This window comes from Budorcas taxicolor, chromosome 13 (genome assembly GCF_023091745.1).
Source record: "Budorcas taxicolor isolate Tak-1 chromosome 13, Takin1.1, whole genome shotgun sequence".
NCBI lineage: Eukaryota > Metazoa > Chordata > Mammalia > Artiodactyla > Bovidae > Budorcas > Budorcas taxicolor.
In genome coordinates this window covers 59354864-59378963 of record NC_068922.1, presented here as the reverse complement: position 1 = coordinate 59378963, position 24100 = coordinate 59354864, and the positions used below count along the sequence as shown (strand labels likewise).

General features: G+C 48.1%; 1 protein-coding gene across 1 annotated transcript; it reads left to right on the top strand.

The window, feature by feature from the left end:
* The first annotated feature begins 12055 nt into the window (after nt 1-12055).
* FAM210B (family with sequence similarity 210 member B) lies at nt 12056-22825 on the top strand. Its single transcript, XM_052650662.1, has 3 exons — nt 12056-12241; nt 20042-20217; nt 20442-22825. Exons 1-3 carry the CDS (start codon nt 12056-12058, stop codon nt 20656-20658), a joined length of 579 nt encoding a protein of 192 aa, XP_052506622.1. The 3' UTR covers nt 20659-22825.
* Nucleotides 22826-24100: the final 1275 nt, after the last annotated feature.

Genomic DNA, 24100 nt, shown 5'->3' with positions numbered 1-24100 from the left:
TGTGCAGAAGCTAGAGCTCAGCTGGTGGCCAGGTTCACCACACAGGGTAATGAGATGAGGACTTTGTGCGCACCGAAGCATAAAGATTCTATTTTTAAACAAGGCCAGAGATGATCTTGAACAAAGAAACCCATAGATACAACAGCTGAAAGTTCATACTCCAAGAGGCAAGCCCACAGAGATGCAGGTCCTTTGAGAGTTATTGAAATAAATCATTATCTACATTCACCTTCAATCAGTATCTATAAATTCACTAAGATTTACATGTGCCAAGACTGCTTCAAACAGCAAAACAAGATTTGTTTCTATTCCATGGTCTTTATCGCGTTGTGTGCAAACTAGTGATTCCTAGGGCCCCATCTGGAACTCAGAAATAATTGCCCACAACTGCAGAGGTTCTTTGTTGGTTTATCTGAATATAGTGTCAACATTTTCAGTTCAGTCACTCAGTTGTGTCTGACTCTTTGTGACCCCATGGACTGCAAAACGCCAGGCTTCCCTGTCCATCTGTTGCTGCTGCTGTTAAGTCACTTCAGTCATGTCCGCCTCTGTGCGACCCTATAGACAGCAACCCATCAGGCTTCCCTGTCCCTGGGATTCTCCAGGCAAGAACACTGGAGTGGGTTGCCACTTCCTTCTCCAATGCATGAAAGTGAAAAGTGAAAGTGAAGTTGCTCAGTTGTGTCCGACCCTCAGCGACCCCATGGACTGCAGTCTTCCAGGCTCCTCTGTCCGTGGGATTTTCCAGGCAAGGGTACTGGAGTGGGGTGCCATTGCCTTCTCCGTCCCTGTCCATCACCAACTCCCAAAGCTTGCTAAAACTCATGTCCACCAAGTGGGTGATGACATCCTACCATCTCATCTTCTGTCGTCCCCTTCTCCTCCTGCCTTCAATTTTCCCCAGCATCAGGGTCTTTTCCAGTGAGCCAGTTCTTCGCATCAGGTGGGCAAAGTAATGGAGTTTCAGCTTCAGCATCAGTCCTTCCAAAGAACATTCAGGACTGATTTCCTTTAGGATTGACTGGTTGGATCTCCTTGCAATCCAAGGGACTCTTAAGAACCTTCTCCAATACCGCAATTCAAAAGTATCAGTTCTTCGGTGCTCAGCCTTCTTTATAGTCCAACTCTCACCTCCATACATGACCACTGGAAAAACCATAGCTTTGACTAGATGGACCTTTGTTGGCAAAATAATGTCTCTGCTTTTTAATATGCTATCTAGATTGGTCATAGTTTTCATCCAAAGAACAAGTGTCTTTTGATTTCATGGCTTCAGTCACCATCTGCAGTGATTTTGGAGCCAAAGAAAATAAAGTCTGTCACTGTTTCTAATGTCTCCCCATCTATATGCCATGAAGTGATGGGACCAGATGCCATAATCTTAGCTTTCTGAATGTTGAGTTTTAAACCAACTTTTTCACTCTCCTCTTTCACTTTCAACAAGAGGCTCTTTAGTTCTTCGCTTTCTGCTATAAGGCTGGTGTCATCTGTGTATCTGAAGTTACTGATATTTCTCCCAGCAATCTTGATTCCAGCTTGTGCTTCATCCAGCCCAACATTTCACATGATGTACTCTGCATATAAGTTAAATAAGCAAGGTGACAATATATAGCCTTGACATACTCCTTTCCCAATTTGAAACCAGTCCACTGTTCCATGTCCAGTTCTAACTGTTGCTTCCTGACCTGCATACAGATTTCTCAGGAAGCAGGTAAGATGGTCTGGTATTCCCATCTCTTAAAGAATTCTCTACAGTTTGTTTTGATCCACACAGTCAAAGGCTTTGGCATAGTCAATAAAGCAGAAATAGATGTTTCTCTGGAACTCTCTTGCTTTTTCGATGATCCAGCAGATGCTGGCAATTTGATCTCTGGTTCCTCTGCCTTTTCTAAATCCAGCTTTAACATCTGGAAGTTCACAGTTCATGTACTGTTGAAGCCTGACTTGGAGAATTTTGAGCATTACTTTGCTAGTGTGTGAGATGAGAGCAATTGTGCGGTAGTTTGAACATTCTTTGGCACTGGAATGAAAACTGACCTTTTCCAGTCCTATGGCCACGGCTGAGTTTTCTAAATTTTCTGGCATATCGAGAGCAGCACTTTAACAGTATCATCTTTTAGGATTTGAAAAAGTCAACATTTTAAGTCACGAGATTTCACATTCTTTCAATGCAGATGGCAAGCCTTGGTCAGTTAGGATTTTCTGCATAGTACCGTTGATTGTCCTATGATTCTAGGGTTCAGAAACTTGGGCTGGGCTCAGCCAGGTGGCTCTCCTGGTCTGGGATGTCTTGGCTGATCTCTGTCCAGGCTTGTTCATGTGTTTGTGGTCAGCTGTTGAATCAGAGAGGGGCTGGCTGGTGGAGTGCAGCCTCAACTGGGACAATAGACTCTGTTCCATCAGGTCTCCTCCCCTAGGAGGCTAGCCTGGGCTTGTTCACATGGGCTCTAAGAGCAAGAACAGAGTGTGCAAGACTTCTTGAAGCCTGGGCTCAAACTTAGACATGCCATTACTTCTGCTGCATTCTAGTGGCCAAAGCAACTTCACAGACCGGCCTAGATTCAAGAGATAGAAAAAGATTTCATCTCTGGATAGGAGGGAAAGAATTTGTGGCCAATTTTGCAAATTTACAAACAGCTTATCTTAAAAAAAAGTCAGTAGGACTTCCCTGGTAGTCTAGTGGTTAAGAATCCACCTGCCAATGCAGGGGACGTGGGTTTTATCCCCAGACAGGGAATGAAGACCTCACATGCCACGGAGCAAGTGAGTCCAAGCACCACAACTACTGAGCCTGTGCTCTAGAGCCCGGGAGCCACAGCTGCTGAGCCCATGTGCCTCAACTACTGAAAGCTTGGGGGCAACTAAGCCCTTGTGCCCTCGAGCCCGAGCTCTGCAACAAGAGAAGCCATTGCTGTGATAAGCCCAAATACCGCAATGGAGAGCAGCCCCCTCTTGCTGCAACTAGAGAAAGTCCGCACACAGCAACGAAGACCCAGTGAGCCATAAACAAATAAGTAAAACTTAATTAATTAATTTTTAAAAGACATCAACAGATGTGAACACAGTGTTCTAGAGCCTAGAGGAAGCTTCTCCCTATGAGGGTGATGTCAGCACCCCTCTGCACAAGCTGTGCCCTTGGAATTCATTTACACAATCATCTAGCCCTGAGGACCCGGCAGGGTTTGCCATTCCTGATCCTGGAATAAGTTCCGAGCCAGTGTATCACAAAGCCCCATCCCAGCCATGACTGCTATCTCTGTCAGGAATCACTGGAATTATATACCAAACCCTGGGGTCACGTTTCACTTCTCAGGAACATCTCCTTTCAGCCCATCCTATCTCCCTCCCCCCAATAAATATCCCACTTCCTACTATGAGAATCAGTGAGGGAAGGAGCTGTGTAAGGGGGAAGGAGATGACTCTTCAGCGGATGGAAGACCCAGGAAAGAGCAGCTTTGGAGCCAGTGGACTTGGGTTCTCCTCAAAGCTCAAGGATCCCCATTCATTTAGTCTCTCTAAGCCTGTTTCTCTTCTGTAAAACCGTACCTGCTATGTTTGCATACTTCTCCTTGAAAAGTAATTATGTTAAATGATCCAAAAATTTTGCATAAATATGAACCTGTTTTTAGTGTAACAGAAAGTTAGCCACCACCAAAAAAAGAAACATAAGTAATAACAACCCAGAAAAGCACTCAGAGAAATGAGTGGTTAAGGTCATTTTCCTGCTCAGCTGTGAGTTTTCATCAGGCTCCCTACACCAACAATTCAAGACTCCGGTGCAGAAGTGATTTGCTGAAAGATCCGGAGACCCAAGGGCCCAGGGAGCTGTTTTAGGACCTTGAATTCAAAAACTGTAACTTGCCCCAAACCTCAGAAACACCCGCAGTGCTTGCGGCGCCTCAGTTGGCCTTGGGAGAGCCTGCAGTGCCACCTGCTGGCCAAGAACACCAGGGACAGGGTTATCCGCCTTGTGCAGAGCAGGGTTACTGAGCTAAGTCCGGGACAAGATCTGCACCCTAAGGGACCTGCAAGCATCACTCAGAGGTAAGCCAGCAAAGCCGGGGTCCCCTAACATTCACTTCAGAGACCCAGCTCTGCAGCCTCTGCCCCTTCAGAGCCCCCTAACACCTTCTCCTTAACCTCTCTAACCCTCAGTTCCCTCGTTTGCCAAATGGAAATGATGTCGATCCCTGGAGGTGGCTGTTAGGGGCCAGCCTAACAGACCCAGAAGAAACCCTCAAAGCCTAGCAGCAGAGTGTGCAACAAGAAGCAGCTATTGATGTTAGGCCTGAATTTCCACTGAATCAAATAATGGAACAGGAATAACCAATAGTGCCCCCCCCCCCATCCACCAGGAGTGAGATACCCAGGAATTACCATCGGTCAGGCTCCAAGACACTTAGATGTACTGAACGTTTTTAAACCTCATTCCCATAAAGGCACTTTAAAGGTGGTGCTAGCAGTAAAGAACCTTCCCACCAATGCAAGAGACATGAGACGTGGGCTTGATACCTGGGTCAGAAGATACCCTGGAGGAGAGTGTAGCAACCCACTCTAGTATTCTTGCCTAGAGAATCCCATGAACAGAGAAGGCTGGCAGGCTGTAAGTCCACAGGGTCCATAGGCAAAGAGTCAGACATGATGGAAGCAAATTAGCATGCATGTATGCATTTCCATAAAGTCAGTAACATTTCACAGATAAGGAAAGCTCAGGGAGGTTAAGTAACTTGGTCGAGGACAGCTAGAAGCAAGTAGCAGGACAAAAAATTCAAAAGCCAGCAACTTGTTTCTAGAAGTAAGACAAATTTTCTTCCTGGATGGATATTGGCAGGTCAGATCTCCCTCATCCCCCACCTTTTTTCCTGGATAATCTATTTAAAAGGGGAAACTAAGAGAATCAAAGAGTTGGATACGACTTAGCCACTGAACAACCACAACAGAGCAAATCAAATAGTTTTGTTTTCCCCCAAAGATCCTTCTCCACACTTTTACTGCCCAACAGGCTCCTCAGCTGCAGGGCCTGCACTCGGCTCTGGGGCTTAAAAGCGTAGAGTTCCGGGGTGCGGTCCGAAACTGACCCATGTGAACTGGGCCAGGTGAGGCCCCAGAAAGAGGCATACCCTCCAGATGAGTGAGTGGAGCTTCCAAATGCAGGGAAACTATGCATGAGGCTTGTAAGATGTAACAAGCTGTTCTCTGCCCCGCGCCCAAGAATCTTAAAGGTTTATGCAGAGGCTTTAGAGGGGTTCAGTCATCCAGACAGCCTGGGACAACACATTGTTCTCAAGGGTACCTCCTTGAAATTGTTCCCACTGCCGTACGGTGGGCAGAAGGTACTTTTCCAGGACAGGGGAGGAGCCTCCAACTCTCAGGGCTTAGTTCCAGATTCCAACGGAGGTCAGAGCCTCTCCTCCTGGCCCCACCTCCAGGCTTCCTACTTCCCACATCTCCCAAGTCCGCCCACTCAGCCACACCAGGTGCCCCCTCCTTCCCATTTGCCTCCTCCACCTGCACCTTCCTGCTCCACAGTTTAACATGGTTATCAGATTGTGTCGCTCCCTTCACTGAAGATGAAGACCCTTCAATGCTTACCCACCCCAGCTAGAATAAAATCGGCTCATCTGCGCAGCACCCCACCCCACCCCCATCCCCGCAACTTTTTCCAGGCCCCTTCAAGCCCCTCACTCCTTGCAGTCCCAACCACTCAGGCCTCCTGAGTTTCCCGTCCCCAGTCCACCATTCACATTGCTCTCTTCCTCCTTGGGACCTGCACCCAGCCCTCCCTCGACTTGATGCCTTCTCCCCAGAAGCTCTGTGTCTGCTCCTTGGCACCTTTCAGATGTCCGATGCCTCCTTCTCCCGGAAGCCACACCCCTTGCCCACCACAGATTCATGATGCTGGCTTCCACTGGAGACCTGTTCTCTGTCCATCAGCCCCACCCAACTCTAAGCCCCCTAAAGGTAGGGACCATTTCCAAGCCATTCACCTGCATAATCTGGCAAAGGAGCGGGCAGAAAAATATTTGAGGAAGGGAGGGAAGGAATGAGACGACAGAAACAGCCTTCATGGGTGATCAGTCAGTGATTATTAATGTAATTTGTAATGGTAACAGCTGACACCAGGATGGGCCTGCTCTGAGCTCTGCACTGTTCAAACTTCACATGTCAATGCATTTAATCCTCACATTGCGTCCTCAGTATATTATCCCCATCTTACACATGCAGGAACTGAGGCTCAGGTTAGGTTGCCCAGTGTCTTCAGGAAGCAAGCAGTGTGCCTTGACCATGAACCTGGGCTTCCCTCCAGAATTAATGCTCTCAGCCCCCACAAAGGGGGCCCTAGATGTCCATCTCATGAGGAAAAGGACACCCTCCTTTGCAGGGAATACAAGGCAGATACTTAAAGATGGATTTTTGTGTTTACTGACATGGACATATCCTTGATGGGACAGTGGGTGAAAAAAGCAAATGAAGAGCGTGAGAAATGGTATATTTCCTGTCAAACTGATGAATAAGAGATGTTACAATCGTCAGCAATTACAACCACCACCAATGGTGAGCTGGTGAGCCCTGAAGGAGCTCAGAAATGAAAGAATACCTGCCATCTAGCACCATCAGATTGCAGCCACTCCCCACATTGAGCCCTGAGGAAATGCAGGATGTGAAAACACAGGATGCTGGCCCCAGAAAGTGGAGGTGCATATCAAAGGAATGAGTTCAGTGAGCCCGGTCTCTTCCATCTTCCCATACAAAGAAAAGTGCCCAACTCTTTGAGATAATCTGGTTTTCTTTAACAATAATCTTTTCACATTCAGACTATCTGCCCTTTGATGCAAAACTTCAGTATAACCTGGCTCTTCCCCTTGCCTCCTTGAAGCAATTCTTTCAAGATTTCTTGAGATGCTGCCTTCCAAGCTTGAAGTCCAAAAAATTCCTGCCAAATGAAACATAGCTCTCAACTTTTAGGTTGTGAATATTTTTTAAGTCAACAAACACATGTTATAATCCCATTTTTTTTTAGAACATCAAACAAAACAACCACCAGATGTGATTGTTCATACATAGTAAGGTGGCTGAAAGGACACGCAAACCTGGCCACTGCAGGGAGGGCATCCCCATTGTCTTGCTCCAGGCTCTGGGCACATGGAATTCTTTGAGACCTAGCAAGGCTGCCTTATCCAGTCACAGCACCCAACTCCCCAGCCCCTTACTTGACTGACACCATAGGGCTCACTTATTTGTTTAATGCCTGTCTCTGTAAAGACATTACACAATTAAGAATAAATTGAAACAAGTTGATTTTCCCTGGTGCAAAAGAAAAAAAGATGAGAGCCTTCTCATCACCACTCTCCTTTTCTTAGAGCAATTAACTCTTCCTCTGCCCCTTTGAGTTGTATGCAAATGTTTTAAAGGCAAACTAAGCCACTTGCCAGTTTTTATGACCCAGGAAAATGTTAGTTAAGAGTCTGAGAGCTGTCTCCTCGAAATGTGAACATCAAGGAAGACAGCAGCCTATCTCCTAGTCCAGGCGGGGGTTTAACTTCAGCGGCCAGCTCTCTGTTATCATTACAGGTTTGTCATAGAGATGGGAGAAGTGTCTATTCCTTTGGATAGACAATTAGCAAGGACATACGACCTCCCCGGTTACCAGTGGATTTGGGGTGAGCTATGTGTGACAAATGGTGCCGTCAAGTCCTCTTACCTGAGAACTAGTTATTTTTTGTCTTCAGATGAAGCATAGATTCAGCTGCATAAAAGGAGGAACTTCCCATCTTGCAGTCTCTAGTGAATTGCCTGCAATCTGCATCACATTCTATTATATTCTATCTATTCTATAATAACTTGATGTTTATTTAATAATAAAACTCTTTTGTTTTTCTTATCCTTTTGTGGAAAGATTTTCTGGGTCGGCAGATTTTGTCTTGAATTCCTCCCACCACTCTTCCCTGCCTGGCATCTCTTCTCTTGTGGAACATAAGCTCCATGGGGCCTTGTCTTCCTACTTCACTGCTGTGTGCCCAGCACTTAGGAGGTGCTCAAAATGTGTTTATTGAATGAATAAATGATGTTGCTGGCTGTATCCTTTGAGCTTTATTTTTTACAATGAGCAAATGTTACCCATTACAATAACTAATGTATTCTTAATTATTATTTAATAATAAAGTATTCTTGCCTGGAAAATCCCATGGACAGAGGAGCCTGGTAGGCTACAGTCCATGGGGTCACAAAGAGTCAGACATGACTGAGCGACTTCATTTTCACTTTCTTTTCTTTACAATAATTAAAGCAGAAACAAACAATGGAGCCTTTAAAGACTCCATAGTTGCCCGTAGAACAGACAGCAGCTGGTTTGCTTTACGGATACTGATTTTATTTCCTGTTAATCCCCATGCTTCTCAGACATGAGTCAGTAATTTTTAAATCGTTCTAAGTACTTCAGACGTTCTTATTAGCAACCCTCCAGACATGGAACAAACAAAAAGGGATCTTCATGCATCATGGTTCCAACTAATTCAGACCTTTCCCGAGTACTGAGAAGTGATCATTTCTATCTTAAAGGCAGTAGAGGGGAGATTCCTAGAAAACCAGCAAGTTCATCCTCTACAAGCTATTGCTTTTCTCAGTGGTGGTTTTATAAGTCACATCTCTCTCCCTAGGTGGCCTCATTGGACTGGACAGCTCAGGTCCCACACCCTGTGCCCCCCTCACACACTCAAAGCCTTTAGTCGTGTCCAGCCCGCACCATTCATCCTCTTCTCAGAATGAATGAATGAAGAGAAACAGTAATAATAATAATGATGGCCACTGTGCTTACCACGATCAGCTTTCAGGAAGGCACTGTGCCAAGCACGCAACTACATGAAATTTCTCTTCTTCACAGCAGCTGTGTGATATGGTTGCTATTATTATTCCCATCTTACAGATAAGAAAACTGAGGTTCCGAGATGTTGAATGATTTAACCAGTTACATGGTCAGTGCACCGTAAAGGGGGGGACACCCCTGCCAGGCAATCTGACCCCAAGGCCCCAGCTCTTGGCCCCAAACCATAAAATGCTATTCGTTTCAAAACAGATTTCTGGAGGCTGGAGGTCTGAGATCAGGATGGCAGCATGGTCAAGTTGTGCTGAGAATTCTCTTCCTGGCTTGTGGACTGCCTTCTTGTTCTGCCCTCTTGCTGCAGAGAGACTGAGAGACTGGTGGCCCTTCCACTTCCTATAACGGCACGAATACCATTACATGGACCGAACCCTTACGACCTACCCTAACTGTATTTACCTTCCAAAGGCCCCATCTCCAAACAACATTGTATTGAGGGTTAGTGCTTTAACATATGAATTTGGGGAAAGACCCCTTCAGTCTATAACATTTCTCACCAAGACACTGGATTAAATAAGTCATGGAGTATCTATAGACAGAATGTTCTAAAGCTTTTAAATAATATTCCACAATTATGGTTCCAACAGGAAAGACATTAGTGAGAGACTAAGTGAAAAAGTCCTATTATGATGTATATATTCAGCATGACCCAATTTTGACTAGTACAAGGGGCAAGGATCTCAAATCCATCCCCTGACCAGAGGGCTACTGACCATTAAGATTCATGCAAACTACAGTAGAGAGGGACAGGCATCTTCATTAGAAGGAGAGAGCTGGGTAGATAAAAAAAGAAAGACATGCCAGCCACATTTCCTTGTCCTGAGTCTTTACTGTGCCAGACTCAGTTCTGCAAGTACTGAAAGATATTATCTCCTTTAACCTTCGCAGTAACCCTTTGAGATAGGTGTTATTACTCCCACTTCTTACAAGTGAGGAAACCACCAGCTTAGACAGTTGGAATCACCTAACAGAGATTCTAAACCAGGCCTACACCGCATCCAAGTTATGATGCTAACCACCAGCTCATGAAACAACAAAGTCTTATTTTCACTCTATTGCCACTGCTGGCACATGGCAGGTGTTCAGAATAATGAATGCTGATTGGAAATGAACAGAGAGGAGGCATGAAGCCATACGTGGGAATGGGGAGTTTGGTTTGCTTTGGAAAATGGGACTGAAGCAGGAGGTGGAGAATGGTGGAGGGAAACAAGTAGGTGGGCTGCAGCCATCAGTTAAGACCTAGGCTTCCCCTGAGAGGTAGGAGGCAAGGGTGTGTGCCAAGAGGGAAGGCATCAGGGCAGGAGGGAGGACCCCAGGTGGGCAGAAAATGTTTAGAATAGGCACTGCAGAATCTGACAGAGAAAGAGAACCGGAATAAATACACAGGTACAATCAGAATATGTAATTGGAGAAAACGAGGCAATTTGTCCCAATTTGTCCCAAATTGTCCACTTTTTATTTTAACACAGTCTGTCTGCCAGATCTACCTTCCCGCATTCCTACAGAAATGAGCCACAGTGAGTAACTCTGAGGCCCTGGACAGATTCCCCTGGAAACTGGGGCAGAGTAATTCCTCCATCAGAAGGGAAAAATCCTTTCTTCTTCCTCCAGCATCCCAGCCCCCTTTCTGTTTCAACCCCCTCACATACACACTGACTTGTACCCCTTCCCCCTGGTACACGTGCACTTCCCATGTGACACTCACCACCACACATGAGCACACAGCCCCATCCACTTTTTGGAATTACCATACCATCCCCCCAGCCATCCTCCTCTACCTCCCTGCCAATAGAACCCCAACTGTGTTCAGGAGGACAGTGTGCCTGCTCTGATCTAAGCCAAGTCTGTTTCTTGGCAGGATCCTCAAATTCCAGCCTCCCCTACAGCTAACAGTATCATGTGACTCAGTTCTACCCAGTGAGACAAGGTGGGGGCAGGTTAGGGGGCGGTCTCGAGGTACTGAATTTGGGCACATGAATTCCCATCCCTTCGTTGTGCACCTTCTGGTCAGCATGGCTATAATTTCTCTTTGCAGCTAGGTTTCTGGGTACTAATTTCTTTCTGCCAACTGGATGCACTCATAAAATATTTTGAAGGCAGAGGCATCCTCCTGTGGCTTGGGTTGTTTGCTGCTGGTTAACAAGTTGGCAGAGACGTGGGGTTTTCTGCAGCAGAATCCAGGTGTCCAGTTGCCAGCCCACGAGTGTGGACAGTTAATGAGGACAGAAGCCGCAGCGTGACCCTGCCTTCTGGTATCCAGTGGCCTGTTTTGTGGAAGGCAGCTGAAGTGGCAGCTTTCTGATCCTGGGGTCACTGTCTCTGGCAGTGTGCTCCAAAATTCATTCTTTTCGCTAGCTTGCCCCTGACACTCACCTTCCTGCTTTTGACTGAGGGGCCACTCCCCTTGCCCAGCGGTGTTGCTCTAACCAGTCTTTCCTGGGAGCCCGGCCTAATGTCCACTCCTCTAGCTTTTCCAGTGGTTTTCCAAGCAACAATTCTCCATGCTATTTCCCGCCGCCCTCCCTCCCCCCCGACCTCTGCTTAAAAATAGCAAAGATCTAGAAACACTTTGGATCCTTAGTTTCAACCAAAAGTGCTACCAGGGGTCAGGCATGAGAAGAGGATAAGGATAAGAGGCCTCGGGGAAGGCTTCGTTTCTGTAAGCCTCAGTTTCTTCTGCAGAATGGAGACCAAAGATTAGTATCTTTATTGCAGTTAATAGTCGAATACTGTTGTAGATTGCAGTTCCTAAAGATGGTCACGACAATATTTCCCACTCCACAAGCCCTGCCACCCGTGACCTTGCCACTTCCCATCAAGTCGGAGGAATCTAACCCCTTCACTCTTGAATCTGGGCTGGGCTGGGCTGGCCTCCGACTCGCTCGAAACCAACATGATGAGTCAGGGTCCTTGGGGTGGAATTAACCTGGTGTCAGACAAAGCTCGCATCTCCAGCCCTCGCATTGGGCGCTGGGTTCCAGCTCCGGCCCCGCCCACTCCGCGCGCAGCTCCAGCTCCGCCCTCGCCGCTCTGGCTGCGGCGGGGGGCGGGGCCTAGGACGGGGCACGACTCTGGCCCCGCCCCGCCGCTCCGGGCTCGGGCTCCCGCGGGCCCCGCCCACCGCGCTGCTCCCCCTGCGGTCTGCTGCTAGGGCGGCGGCGCCCGGCTCTGCCTACCATGGCCGGGCTGCTGGCGTTGCTGAGCCCCGCGGGTCGGGTGGGCGCCCGGGTTCGGTGCCGCGCCACCTGGCTCCTGGGCGCCGCCGCCCCCTGTGTCCCGCCGCCGGTGTTCCTGCCGCTGCTCGGGCCCGGGCCGGACGCCCCGCTGCTGCGCGCCGCCCGCGGGAACTACCAGGGCCGCCAGGTAAGCCTCCCCACCCCCACCCGGATCCCCGGGCGCCCGGATCGCTGGTCCACCTGCGCCGGAGGAGAGCTTTACACGCGCAGCTGCTGAGACCGAGCACCTTCAGGTCCCAGATCCCAAATCTCTTCAAGCCAAGGAAGCGATCTCCCAGTTGACAACCGGGGAAACTGAGGCTCGGGGGGCGTGGCGAATGGCCAAGGTCACAGCCTCCAGGGGATCCCAGGTGCCCAAAGCTGGGCCTGCGCTGTGGTGGCGGCCGAGAGTATTGGAGGTGGGGCTGGACTTGGTATCGACGTTGTCATCCGGCGCTTAGAGTTGTTCCCTTTGAAGTCACGCTGGGCTGAGGAGGAAGTCTCCGTGGGTGCTGCTGTCTCTAACACCACCAGCACCAGCACCAGCACCAGCACCAGCACCACCAGCACCACCACCACCACCTGCCCCCGCACCTCCCCCCACCCCCACCCCCAGTACTTGCTGCCACTCCCTTTTTATCTAACCGCGAGAGCAGGCCTCCCAGTCAGACTGCGGGCGAGACTGGCGCCTGAAACGCAGGGTTACTTCTTTGTGTATATCTTCACTTGCCTTCTATGCATGGTAAGTGAAAACTGGTTTTCATTCAGAATGCAAATGCAGACTGCTCCTTTCTGTAAATATGTTTCAGTTTGATTTTGAAGTGGGTCTCCTTAAAGAAAACAGGTGGTGAGCAGTGCCTTCTGGAGATGCAGAACTCAGTTGGAAGGAGCAGTGCCTGGAGCTTTGCCGCTCTGGTCCAAACTGCCTGCGTCCACTCACCAGGGTTGCTGTCTCACCCTGTCCTCAAGGTCTCTGAGGCCTGGTTGCTGACCTTTCAGGGGGCTAAAAATAACACCTTCCCAACAATAGTTTGGGGACCATTCCATGAGCTGATGCAGGCCTGAGCATGGTGTCACTGGGAGCCAGTGCTTCTTGAATGTTCCATAGGCCTTTGACCCATGACCTTACCATGCCTCCACCACAGATGGAGAAACTTCCTTCTCTGCCTTGTGCTGTGCCATCTGACAGGCAGTAGATCTTGTCTTTGCCTCCTGAGCCCAGCTTGGGGATCCTCACATGTCTAGCACCCTCCGCATACACCCAGCTGTCTCCTGGTGATTCTCCATACATCAGCCTAGCTGTCCCTTCCTCCTGGAAGCCTTCCCTGACCACCAGTGATGCCTTGGATGCCTCCACTGGCCTCTCCTCAGCCTCATGGGAGTACATCTTCTATGCTCTCCTCATATGGAATGTCCTTCTGATTTGCTTGTCTGTCTTGTTAGCCTGGCACTGGCAGGTGTGTGTGTGTGTTTGCACTGGCAGGTGTGTGTGGGTGTGGGTGTGTGTCTGTGTCTGTTTGTGTGTGTCTGCTGCCCTCCCTCCACCAACCCCAGCCACCACTGCTGTATTTATTAAAGTAAGGAGGCTGTATGAGAAGAGTCAAGAAGTTTTCAGGAATGAGCCAAAAATCTTGCTTAAAAGGTCAGATTGTTAAGAGTGACATCTGTTTTCATTCATGCAGTAAATAATATTAATGATAAACACTATATTGTATTTACTTTGTAACAGGCACTGTTCTGAGTACTTTGAAAATATCAATTCATGTAATTCGCACAACAACCCTGAGACATAAGCAATACTATTATCTTCACGTAAGCCCAAAGAGGTTGAATAACTCTCTGAGAAACACAGAGATTACCTGTCAGAACTGGGATCCAAACCAGTCTGGTTCCAAAGCTTTTGCTCTTAACAACTGTTCTTATTTGTGAGTGTCTGCTCTGGCTTGGCACTGCTTTGACTCACTGAAAGGCAGCATGTGAGGGAGAATTGGGAGATGAGGAGAACGCTGGGGCTCAGAGAGCCAAGCCATCCGCAAGTTTATGAAAGCACTTTTATCTAAAAACAGACACCAGGGGAGGTACGAAGTTATCTGCAACCAGGGCAGCAACTAAGACTATATCACAGGTTTTTAAGGTGATATCTCACTAAGAAATGAATGTTTGAAAGATTCCTATTCCTTGCAGGTCAACTCTTCATAAATTCCTTTTATTTTAACCTCTTTCATCTCCTTCAGGCTTAGGAAGAAAAATAGATGACTCACAATGATTAAAGAGATTTTCAAAATAAAAGGAAGAAAATTGTCCATGTTTAAAAAAAAAAACTAACTCTAGAAAGTTAAAAACTAACCTTGGCACCGGCTAACAGGAAATTGTCCATGTGTCTGAATATTTTGTCCCTCCCGTTGTCTGGCAATAGATACTTGTTATTCTGTAGCTGGAAGTCTGGCTGCCTTTTTATTTTTCTTTTTTAGCCAAAAGGCCATTTGCCAAAATTGAGGTTGCACAGAAGAGGGAGGGGGAGAGAGAGAGAGGCGGCTCCGCCCCGTCCTGTGAGTGGACAGATGGGGCGGAATGAGGTTCTGTCAGGCCAAGTGTCAGGGTGGGAGTGAAAAGGGCTTCCACCCATCGTCATCTGCCCCAGGACATGGTTTGCCTCTGGGAGCCATCCTATCAGCGCCCAGCAGCCCTCCCATCTGGGGCACTTCCTCCACAGCCAAAAGGCGGGTGGGGACCTGTTTATCAGAAAGAGCCTGAGCTCCCGGCGGCCATTCTGGCTGGTGGGCGTCAGAGAACTGGGAGCGTGGGTGCTTGCCCAACAAGGGAGGCTGAGGACAGTTTTCCTTCTCCCCTCCAGAGTCCTGAAGTTCTGAAACAGGCTCTTCCTCTAGGAATGTTCAACTCTTGGGGGACAAGAAGGGGAGTCTGTAGTGCAGAACCCAGTCTGGGCACTGCCAGCCAGCTCACAGCTTCACCCCAAAGCCCTGGTCTCCCATCTGTCAAAGTGGAAATGACAGAGGTACCCGTATCATGAGGTCGTGAGGGTTTTTATAAAACCTTTAAAGTGCTAAGCTTGGTGGCTGGCTCAACAGAAGTGCCCTCTCCTCAGGATACTCATGGTTTTCCTGCTGCTGCTAAGTCACTTCAAAACCTTTCAAAACATGATAGGCTTTCCTGTCTATCAGAATCAGTCTCTGGGACTCCATAAACGGATACTGGCTCAGTGATAAAGAATCTGCCTGCAATGGAGGAGACATAGGAAACATGGATTTGATACCTAGGTCAAGATCTCCTGGAGAAGGAAATGACAACCCGCTCCAGTATTCTTGCCTGGAGAAACCCATGGACAGAGAAGCCTGGGAGGCTACCGTCCAGGGGGTCGCAAAAGTCAGACATAACTGAGCAACTAAACCACCCACCACCACCCCTTTTTTTAAGTGTTTGTTTTCATAAGTCTGAAAATACCCCGCAGAAGTCAAAGCTAAAGGCTGTGAGAAAATACAGTTCATCCTCACCTTTAAAGCCTTAACACTTAATTTCCAGGGACAGAACAGCCTTTAATGGTACTGAAATTTAATTCCAGGATGAAAGCTTCCAGGTGTTTGGAGGGGGCAGGTGTGTGTGTGGTTTTTCAGTCCTAACTGCAGTTTGGGAACAAACGAGATGCTCTTTCAATTGGGAGGTAATGAAAAGACTCTTAACTCATAAATCTGAGTTTTGTACCAGCTTTTGGGAGAAGAGGGGCAAATCAGTAGCTGTTGCGTATAATTATAAATCGAGGATGACTCTGGGCAAATTTTGTTTTCTTTTGGCCGCATAACTTGAAGGATCTTAGTTCCCTGACCAGGGATTAAGCCCTCCCCCTCAGCAGTGAAAGCAAGATGTCCTAACCCCTGGGCCGCTACGGAAGTCCCAATTCTGAGCAGGTTTCAATCCAAGACTGAATTCCATCCCCTCATTGCCATGCCCTGGTCTCCCATGTTCTCCCAGTGAAGAACATGGCTCTTCACTGAGCCTTCCTCTGGGGACAATACGATGGTCTGCTTTTGTGCCTTACCTTCCACAAACGTGCAGCACATACACTTTATCATTCCAGCAGCTGACCCAGAGCCGGGCCCTCCTGTCCTGCATGAAGCCAGGGTGAGAGCCTGCCCCAGAGGTTACCAGGCACAACAGTGCTCCCAGACACAGCAGACATTCTTTCTAGCGCAAAACTGTGCTATGGCTCCTAGCTTAGCCCGCAGGGTAAATTTTAGAATCCATACTTTGTATTTCAGTTGAATCAAATTCTACTTCATAAAAAGGAATGAAGTTGGACACCTGCTACAATGTGGATGACCTTTGAAAACATGATGATAAGTGGAAAAAGCTGCGGTAGTCTGTTAAGGCTGCTATAACAAAAATACCATAGACTGGGCGACTTAAGGGCTTCCCAGGTGGTACTAGTGGTAAAGAACCCGCCTGCCAGTGGAGGAGACGTAAGAAATACGGGTTTGATCCCTGGGTTGGGAAGATCCCCTAAAGGAGGGCATGGCAACCCACTCCAATATTCTTGCCTGGCGAATCCCATTGACAGTGGAACCTGGCAGGTTACAGACCATAGGGTCGCGAAGAATCAGACACGACTGAAATGACTGAGCATGCAAGCACAGGTGGCTTAAACAGCAAACATTCATTTCTTACAGCCCAGGAGGCTGTAAGTCCAAGGTCAAGACACTGACAGATTCAGTGTCTGGTGAGGGTCCACTTCCTGGTTCATCGTCAGATGTCTTCTGTCCTCTTAGCGTGTCCTCACATGTTAGAAAGGACAGGGTAGCCCTCTGGGGTCTCTTTCATAAGAGCCCTGATTGCATTCATGAGGGCTTCACTCTCATGACCTAGTCACCTTCCACCTCCAAATACCATCAGGGTGAGTGAAGTGAGTGAAAGTCGCTCAGTCGCGTCCGACTCTCTGCGACCCTGTAGACTATACAGTCCATAGAATTCTCCAGGCCAGAATACTAGAGTGGGCAGCCTTTCCCTTCTCCAGGGGATCTTCCCAACCCAGGGATCGAACCCAGGTCTCCCGCATTGCAGGCGGATTCAGGGTGGGGATTCGGTTTCATTGTCTGAATTTGGGGGAGGGGAGACGAGTTCCACAAACACTCAGTCTGTAGCGGAAGCCAGTCACAAAAGGCCCCCTGTTGCATGATCCTATTCGTAATAAAAACATCCAGAATGGGCAGATCCATAGACAGAAAGGAGCTTGGTGTCTCCATTCCCCCCTGGCAAGATGAGGGAGAGGGGAATGGGAAGTAACTGCAGAATGGGTGGCGAAAATCTTCCCGAATTAGACCCTGGTGATGACTGCGCAATGGCAGACACACGTGAACCATGCAACTGTATACTTTCAACGTTAAGGTGGACTTAACGATTTGTAATTTCTATGCGGGCAAAACCGTTTTCAAAGTGGATGGGCCCCTCCCTGGGGAGGAAGAGGAAATGCACGTGGGATGTTAGATGATGAAGTCAGGATGAAGGGAAACACACAGGAACCACAGGGTGAGGGGCTCTTGGTTTTAAAGAGAGCAGTCCAGGAGGCCCTCCCTGTGGTGGTGCTGGATAAAGATCTGGAGGCAGCACTATGAGGCCCTCTGGGGAAAAACTTCCTGGCAGATGGACCAGCAGATGCCAGGGCCTTTTGGGCCTGGCCTGTCCTTAAAGCAGCAAGGAAGCTGGGCGGCTGGAATGGGAAGCAGGAAGGAAAAGGGTGGTGAGGGGGTGGAGGTGGTGTCTGGAGAGCCAGGGGGGCTAGTGCACAGACTACTTTAGCTTCCAGGAGGCCTCTGAGTGGGGGCGGTGCTGTAATCCCACCTCGGATTTCACAGGCTGTCTCTGGCCACTCTGTTGAGGAGTCAAAGGTGGGATTGGGGGACAGCTAGGAGGAAGCCATCACAGTCACCCAGGAAAGAGGTGAGGAGCTTGGGCCAGGGTGATAGGATGTTGGGTGGGGAGGGGAGGGCCGTTGAGTTTGGACCTGGTGGGGTTGGCTGATGGCTGGTTGTGGGAGTCAGTGACTCGGGTTTCAGACAGAGCATCTGGGAGGATGAGGTTTGCCGAAACAGGGACAGCTGTGACCTGGAGAGGAGCGTGTGGGTGGGAGTGGGTCAGGAGCTCATCCAGACGTGCTGTGGATGTGTGACTGTGGACATCACAGCCAAGGCAGATGCACCAGCTCAGAGTTCAGGGAGACGCGCATCTGGGTCACCACCCGAGGTGGGGTGTCAGCAGGGCCCAGCTAATGTCATGCGGGGGTTTGGACCAGTGCCCTCCCTTGGTGGACACACGGGGTGACTAGAGAGGAAACCCAGCAGCCACCTATGCCTCCAGAGCAGGGCGGGGCTGGGAGGACCGCTGCCTCGTTCGGTTTGGAGGCTGCTGCTCTGGATATCTGGGTATCATTTAATTTCATTCCTGGGGTCTCCGTGATGCATGTCATTGTCCCTACCCCCCAACCCCTGCCTTGCCAGCTTTTGAGGTATGCCTGTGCCCCCGCATGTTCTAAAAATATAAGGAAATGGCCTCCGCTTCAAAGTCTATAACCGGAGCTGGCTGACCCAGATCCTGTCCTTGAGATCTCTGTGAGGTCTGTCATGAGAGCTGAAGCAATCCTTTGATGAAAAATCACTCTCCACATGGAGGAGTTTTGTCTTTTTAATCCAATATTGTTGTTTTTGTTTCTCTCAAACATTCCAGGCCTTGTAGATGCTCAATAAATGTTAATGGAACACCCTACACAGTAAATAATTTCTCTGCAAACCCCCAATGCTGCATTTATGGCCTGGGAACTAGCCCTCCCCCTGTATCTGTTCAGATCTCAGGGATAAATCTTGATTCCAAAAGTAAATATATTACAGCTTCTGCTCCCATTTATTTCACACCCACTGTCTTATAGAGTCTAGCCTGGTTGTCATGTGCATAAGACAACACCCATTTGTTTTCTTACAGTCAAGGAGGTCAGAAGCCCATGAGGTCTCATAGGGGCTAACCTCAGTGCATCAGCAGGACTGGGTCCTTCCAACTGCTCTGGTGGTGGTGGTTTAGTTGTGTCTGACTCTTGTGACTCCCATGGACTCTATGTAGCCCACCAGGCTCCTCTCTGTCTATGAGATTTTCCGGGCAAGAATATTGGAGTGGGTTGCCATTTCCTTCTCCAGAGTATCTTCCTAGTAGCTCAGACGGTAAAGCGTCTGCCTACAATGAGGGAGACCCAGGTTTGATCCCTAGGTCAGAAAGATCCCCTGGAGAAGGAAATGGCAACCCACTCCAGTATTCTTGCCTGGAAAATCCCATGGACCGAGGAGCCTGGTAAGCTAGAGTCGATGGGGTCGCAAAAAGTCGGACACGACTAAGCGACTTCACTTTCTGCATTGCAGGCAGATTCTTTACTATGAGTCGCCAGGAAAGCCATTTCCTGTCTTTTCCAGCTTCTAGAGGTGCCTGCATCCCTTGGCTTGCCCCTTTCCTCCATCTTCAGAGGGAGTAGCATCAGTCTCTGCAAATCTGACTCTGCTTCTGTCCTCATGTCAGCTTCTCTGACCCTGCTGTCTCCCTCCCTTCACTTACAAGGACCTTTGTGATCACACTGGTCCCACTCAGAAGATCCAGGATGATTTGCCCATCTTAGGATCCTTAACTGAATCCTACCTGCAAAACCCTTTGGTCACATAAGGTAACATATTCACAGGTTCCAGGGCCTAGGAACTAGACATCTTTGGGGCCATCGTTTTGCCCATCACATGTGGTAGCCAGCCCTTCAGTGCACTCAGTGGCATAGCAGGCATTAGCCTCATCTCTCATTGGATGAGAGAGAGCAGAACATCATGTGATTCTGGAGGTGGTAATGTGGTGATGACCACTCACATCCTTGCTCCTGCCCTCAAGTGTCTCCCTTTCTTTGGTTTGTGTGCAGGACCCCAGCAAAATCACTGTGACCACAGGCAGCGATATCAGGGGCACAGAGGAGAAAAAGCTAAGCAAGTCGCAGCAGCTGAAAAAGATTTTTCAAGAATATGGTGCCGTGGCAGTGTCACTGCACATTGGAATCTCATTAATCTCCTTGGGAATGTTTTACATGGTTATTTCAAGGTAAGATGGGGACAGTAATAGGTATTTGTTTTTTGCTATCATGTAAGAGTCTTTGGGAGTAAGAACTTTCTTCCTAAGACTTAGTATTCATCTAGCTACTTTTATTTACATTTTTAAAAAATACTGTAAATCTCATAGCCAAATTGAGTGCTTAACTTAGTCCCTTGCTGTAGTAAATATCTTTTGTGTTTCTGTGTTTGTCTGTCTGTCTCTCTCCCCTCCAGTGGTGTGGACATGTCAGCTGTCCTGCTTAAACTCGGCTTTAAAGAGTCACTGGTCCAGTCGAAAATGGCGGCCGGCACAAGCACCTTTGTGGTGGCCTACGCCATCCACAAGCTGTTCGCACCTGTAAGGATCAGTATTACCTTAGTTTCTGTGCCCTTGATTGTCAGATACTTTCGCAAAGTGGGAGTTTTTAAACCTCCAGCAGCAAAGCCTTGATGAACTCTTCAACTGTGGGCCTGAAAACCTATTTCTTTTAAATGACACATGCTAGATTGGTTTTAGGATGTAGGTTCTGTGGTGGGTGGGTAGCAGGGGCTAATTGTTGCATTCTCATGAATAGGATTTACTTTTGCCAGCAAAAATTCAGGGTTTCACATCATTGTAGTTTTTCTGCTTTAAAGTTTGGGTAATGCTATTCATCACAGGGCTTGTCTGCCTCCTCTAAAAATGTCAGCAGAACACCGCCAATGAGTTGTCATCTCAGACAAAACTGTCAGCCAGGAAATGTTCCTTTAGAAGACCATTGGTGAGGGTCTGCCTGCAAGAGCCTCAGGGGTTCATCTTTGCTCAAATTCTTAAAGGGTAGTGATTCATTAAGCTGATTTTTAAATTCCCCTTCCTCCCATACTTGTCAGGCTACCTGCAGTTTAATATGCAATATTGTGCAAAACAGAGTCCAGTGCTACAATTAATGAAGCAGAATTGAGGACTTCCCAATGTGTAATCAGGATCTATATTAGCATTAATACTCTGACATTCATTACACTTGTTTGGGCAAAAAGAACAAACAAGTATTTCTGGTATGTCTCATTGATTCCCAAACATCTTCAAATCTGGACATGCAGAGCCTGCCTCAGCTGGTTTTTCACAAATTTCATTAAAGTAGGTCAGAATCATTTGTCTCTTTAAAAAATGGAAACTTTGTCCAATAGTAATGGCATCAGTTGGCTCCACTGCCTGTATATGGAAAGCTGAGACAATCTTGGCCTAACTCACTCTGTCTCAGACTTCAGACATTCCAGAATCACTGTCACAATGTTTACACTGAGTTGCTACTTCTATTTTTTAATTGAGTTAAAATTATGTGTGTAAAAAAAGATTTTCTATCACTCTCTAAAAAAGGAAAGTTACTAGCAGTTGCTGTAAATAAGAGGCAACTACAAAATATATAATACAGTAATAATACAAGCCGGGGAGGGATGGAGCCAGTTTACCAGATAAAGAGGGTATGACCTGAGACCCCACATTCCCTGTTAGGGACGTTTAAGAATAGAAATCGAAGCACACACACTCAAATTGAGACTTCTCTGCGGAATAGTCAGAAGCAGGCAACAGAGAAGGAATGTCTTCTGGTAGGCTTCAGCGTCATTGACAGCCGCCCCGCCCCGGGCCAGGTTCCTGCAGGGCACTCGCTCCACAGCCGGGAACCCCACTGTAACCCGTCTGCTTTTCTGCCATGGATGAGGGGTTGTGTTTCTCTTTCTGGCTCCCAGGTTTACTTTTTATTTTAGTTTTTTGGTTTGATTAACTCCACTTGTGACAATCAGAAAACTAAAGCAACTGTAAACTGATCGTCCTGGTTTTACTGAGCTCTGACTATTGACATTTTCCTAGTTAGACCTTAGTAATCCATGTCAATCAGTTATTTCAGTTAGCTTTTAAAAGTATCTTCGTGGGACAGATTCTCCACTTGCAAGATCTTTAAAGTGCATCGGCTATTTTCTCCCCTTTTAAAGCAGTTAGCCCGTTGCCCAAAAGTTTTAGCCATTTAAAGTTGGAACTGTCTTTCTGGGGTCTAATTCCGAGGACCATGGACACAGCAGAACAAGATGAAGACACCAGGGCTAGGTAATTCCTTGTGAGGGCAGGACCAGCACTTCTGTGTTGCTGTCCCTATGGGAACAGTTAGCTTTGGGCTCCTAACCACCTTCCACACCGGCCTCCCAACCCATTCAGATCCTGAGTAATGCCTATGCAAAAAAGCCCACAGGGATTCCTCCAAGTTTAAGGGCTTAAACCTCAAACTTTGATTCTGTGTTTGGAGAAATGAGAGTGGACTGAAAGGGCAAGCAATAAATTAGCATACCAAATAGCCATAGCGTTCGCTTCTAAGCCCCAACGCCACTCCACTCCTGTGGCCAGCGGTCAAAACAGAACAGAGTGACTAGAGAGAAAGTCAAAGGATCAGGGAACTAGAGCATTATGTGAACTCACCAGCAAGACGTACAGATCGCTTGTATTTATCTTGTTTTTATGGAACTAGGGGAATAGAACTGATGATCTATTTTAGAAATGTAAGCCATTGTTCACATCTAATTTTTTAATCTGACAAAATGAGCAGCTTAAGTTCCATGAAACAAATAAACATCTTTGTAAAGCTTGTGAAGAACCTGTTATTCCTCTTGTGGTAAGCCATCACTGCTGCCAGTGACAAACCAGCCCTGCGTGTGACTAGTTTGCTAATGTGGCCCCGTTGCAGTGAGCTCTTTCCTGGGCCTGTGTGGGATTGTCTGGGGGAAATGTGGCTTACCTAATGGCCCTGGTGGGGTTAGTCATGTCATGGTGACCACAGCTGGCGTAGATGGATGAACTACTACTTTGGGATATAAAGCTCAAGACTGTGGAAACTGGAAGTTCCTTTGTCCTAAGGCAATCGGACACTGCAGTTTTACCCATGTTTTGGTGTTTCCATGACGACTTCGCCAACTCTGCCATGGAAGTGTATAGCACTTCTTTCTGTGTGGACATTTCTGATCTCTGGTACCTCTTGCGTTGAAAGTTGGCTGTGAAAACTTATTTCCTCTCCTCATTCTCAGTAAGTTCAACACTTCCACCTTTGTCTTCATCATGGTCAAGTTCACCATCTTGGTTGATGCACACGTGTTGGCAGCTAGAAATATGTAATTTTACGTGATAGGAGCACATGGAACCTGAGACCAAAAATGGGAGAGACCAGCTCCTCATGGCACCTCATTTCTAAGCTGAGACTGAACAGCTGGTGAAAAGAATTAGCTGTGGACTGCAAGCAGACTCATCTGTGGACTTGGCTTTCAAGTTGACACAGATGCCACAGCTCTAGGGTGTCCCATGGGGACCAGGTGACCAGGGTAAGGGAAGCCCCGGCCAGCTGTACCGAGGGGGCAGCAGTGTCCACTTGTATGAACCACTTTGAACACTGGCAGCACCCAGACTCCGGTTCAGCTGGGGAGGGAGTCTGGCTGGGTGAACACTTTGACCACATAATCAAGACCGAGGGCCAAACTGGGAAAATCAGGTTCCCAGGAGCTGGCTCACCCGACACGTGGAGCTCCTCACCATGCTGCCAAGAACATGGTCAGAGCCCAGAAGTGGGTGGGTGTGGACATGGATGGTTGACCCCTCCCCTCTGTCCAGCCAGACCACCTGCAGCTCTAGTGAACCCCCAGCAGCCCCCAGTTTTTGCTGACTGGGCAGGTGACTCAGGATGAGGACTCCAGCAGGCTGTGGTCATGCACAACGGTGAATGTCCACTGCCCAGGACAGGGACCAAGCCTGGCACGGGGGACAGTGGAGGGTGCTGGCTGCCCTCACACCCACTCCTGGTGTTCCCCGTTAGAGCACCCCACTTCCAGTTCCCCCCACCAGTGGGCCACATGTCCTGCAGGCCCCTCCTCAGGCT

Bases quoted from the DNA above. Each gene is read 5' to 3' on its own strand.
- FAM210B (XM_052650662.1), top strand. From the start codon at position 12,056: ATGGCCGGGCTGCTGGCGTTGCTGAGCCCCGCGGGTCGGGTGGGCGCC. The intron at 12,242-20,041 runs GTAAGCCTCCCC...GTTTGTGTGCAG, and splicing joins GGAACTACCAGGGCCGCCAG to GACCCCAGCAAAATCACTGT. The intron at 20,218-20,441 runs GTAAGATGGGGA...TCTCCCCTCCAG, and splicing joins TTTTACATGGTTATTTCAAG to TGGTGTGGACATGTCAGCTG.